Source organism: Eurypyga helias, unplaced genomic scaffold (genome assembly GCF_000690775.1).
Source record: "Eurypyga helias isolate BGI_N326 unplaced genomic scaffold, ASM69077v1 scaffold1376, whole genome shotgun sequence".
Lineage (NCBI taxonomy): Eukaryota > Metazoa > Chordata > Aves > Eurypygiformes > Eurypygidae > Eurypyga > Eurypyga helias.
In genome coordinates, this window is record NW_010257083.1 from 4,566 (window position 1) to 6,929 (window position 2,364).

The 2,364-nt window shown below is 56.7% G+C and overlaps 1 protein-coding gene across 1 annotated transcript in view; it reads right to left on the reverse strand.

Moving 5' to 3' along the window:
• Nucleotides 1–520: 520 nt before the first annotated feature.
• SOCS7 (suppressor of cytokine signaling 7) overlaps nt 521–2,364 on the reverse strand; it is a gene marked incomplete at its 5' end in the record, with an annotated part of 15,005 nt that continues 13,161 nt past the window's right edge. The window contains 2 exons of the mRNA XM_010153871.1: nt 521–641; nt 964–1,099. Coding sequence (XP_010152173.1) covers nt 521–641; nt 964–1,099 — 257 coding nt within the window. The remainder of the gene's footprint in view (nt 642–963; nt 1,100–2,364) is intronic.

The following is a 2,364-nucleotide window of genomic DNA, read 5'->3' on the forward strand; positions in this document are numbered from 1 at the left end:
CTCCCTCAGCCAGGAGCCGAGGCTTCTTGTTCCCGTCCTGCTGTGCTTCTTAGGAGTCTTGAACCCTCTTTTCTGCACAAAAAGAGCTTGAGAGCAGAAGCGGCACCGCAGAAGCCGGCTTCACCGTCGCGTGCCTCCTTCCCAACGCTGACTTTGGGCTACAGGACGGCAACAATCAAATTCCTGGTGGGGAAGAGAGAGGGGAGAGGGATCAAACAGCCCGTTTGATGTGGCAGGATCTGTCCCAGAGCGTGGCTGGTTTGGCACGAGAGCGAGCACAGGCTTGTGTGGGCACAAATACGCACGAGAACGCAGCGGAAGCCTTACTCCCCTTCCCAAGGAAAGCTGGGCAATGGCAGGAGACCGTGGAGGGAATAGCCACGACTTCTCGGGGAGGGTTTTGTGTTTCCTTTGCCATCAGAGGGAACAGCAATTCACATTCGAGCTCACAGGACGGTGCACGGACCAGCAGCGCACACGTACCATCAGTGACAGCAACAAGATGGGCGAGGAAGCCTCGCTACGTGGAGGATTCGGTCTCCTGCTTCTGTTTGGAGATGAGCTGAGCTTCCTTCAGCGACAGATACACCTCCTCCTGCGGGTCGTAGTAGTAGAACTTGCGGATGTAGGAGATGAGGGGCCTGGGGAAGGTACAGGCAGAAGCTTTAACCCCAAGCCACAACCACAGCAATTTCTCCCCCAACCCACCCAAGCAGGAACAGGAGCCTGTACCCCAAAACTGCGGCCCTGGCGGGTAACACACCTCACTCCAGAGCCAGTCACCGCTCCCACACGCATCCCTACGGACCACAGGACATTCATCTGGCTGTCCCAAGGCTGAAGAAGTCAATGACACCCTCCCAGAGCCCCTGCTGCAGATAAACACCTTCCAACTGCCTGCTGCGGTGAGGGGGAAGGGGGAAGCCAGAGAGACTCGTCCCCAGGCCAGTCCTCCAGACTTACTTGGGCAGCGGGAGTTCGGGGATGTGGTCTATTCGGACCAACTGCCTGATCCGAAAGCGGCAAAGGTGCTGAAGGGATTTGACGTTGCTGAACCTGGAGACTGGATACAGGAGCTGGACAGGCGTCGGAGGGAGACCTTGGGGGAAAAAAAGCAATATTGGAGGCAAGGGTTATGTTAGAAATGAACCATTACTGGATCAGGAAGGAAAAGCTGACTCTTGGGAACTGGAGCTCTCTGCAAGGCTGTGTCCAACAGCAGGTCCCCCCAGGAGCCTGCTGCTTCAGAGTCGCTTGGGAGTGGGTGGCCAAACCCTCTGGGGGCGATAGCCTTTTGGCTTGGGACTGGGTGGCCAAACTTTCTGGGGGTAACACCCTTTTGGCCTGGGACTGGGTAGCCAAACTTTCTGCGGGTGACACCCTTTTGGCTTGGGACTGGGTAGCCAAATCCTCCGGAGGTGACACCCTTTGGGCTGCAAAATACCTCTGCAGCCATCCTAACAAGGCATCAACAGTTCTGATGCGATGGGGTGGTGGTGGAAAAGCAGATCCTGGGACACCACAAGCTCCCAACTACACCCCCTCTCCCAGGACTAGTAGACGAAGCACCCATTTATACTGAGAAGCACCAGGGTTCTGAAAGGATGCGGGAGAAAGCCAAAGCAGGAGGCAGGCAACATGACCGGCACGTAGGCTTTGCACTGCGCAACCCTTTGGGTAGTTCTAGCGAGGCGTTAAAAAGCTGGGGGATTTGGTCAGCTCAAACTGCGCCAGAACTGCTCATTCTTGGGGTCACGAGGCTGGGCACAAAGGCAGAGGGCGGCAGCAGTTTCGCTCCAGCCAGCTCCCCACGCAGGGAGCAACCTCGCTGGGCTGAAGGCGAGTTCCATCCAGCCGTGTGTGTGTCCCCCCCCGCCCCACAACCTCTTCCTCCCCCAAAGTTAAGAGCAACAATCGAGCCCACAGAACCGAGAGGTCAGCAGGAGCGCCAGGAAGGATCTCTGGGAGCTGGGTTCATTCCCAGCACAAGGTTTTATCTGTTTTAGAGAAGGATGCAAAGCTTGTTACACTCTAACCCCCTCCTGCTGGCTTGTCTCTGAGGGCAACGGCGTGAAAGGAGAAAAGGGAAAGTTCTCCACACTAAGATGGGCTCAAAACTGCTCCGGGCAGCTCAGGAAGCTGTGAGCCAGCTTTTGAGAAAGCAAAGAACAGCAATCAATTGAAGGCTGGATTCTCCCCCTCCTCCTTATTCTCCTACCAAGAAGGAATTAGCCTCCGGGAGCTCAGCCAGCAGCGACGGGGACGCAGCACGAGCTCCGCGCGCTGCGCTAGCCACATGCCTCGCTGCCAGGAGCCAGATGCAAGCTGGAAACAGCCCCCTCCTCTGAGCAGCGGTTAAAATTT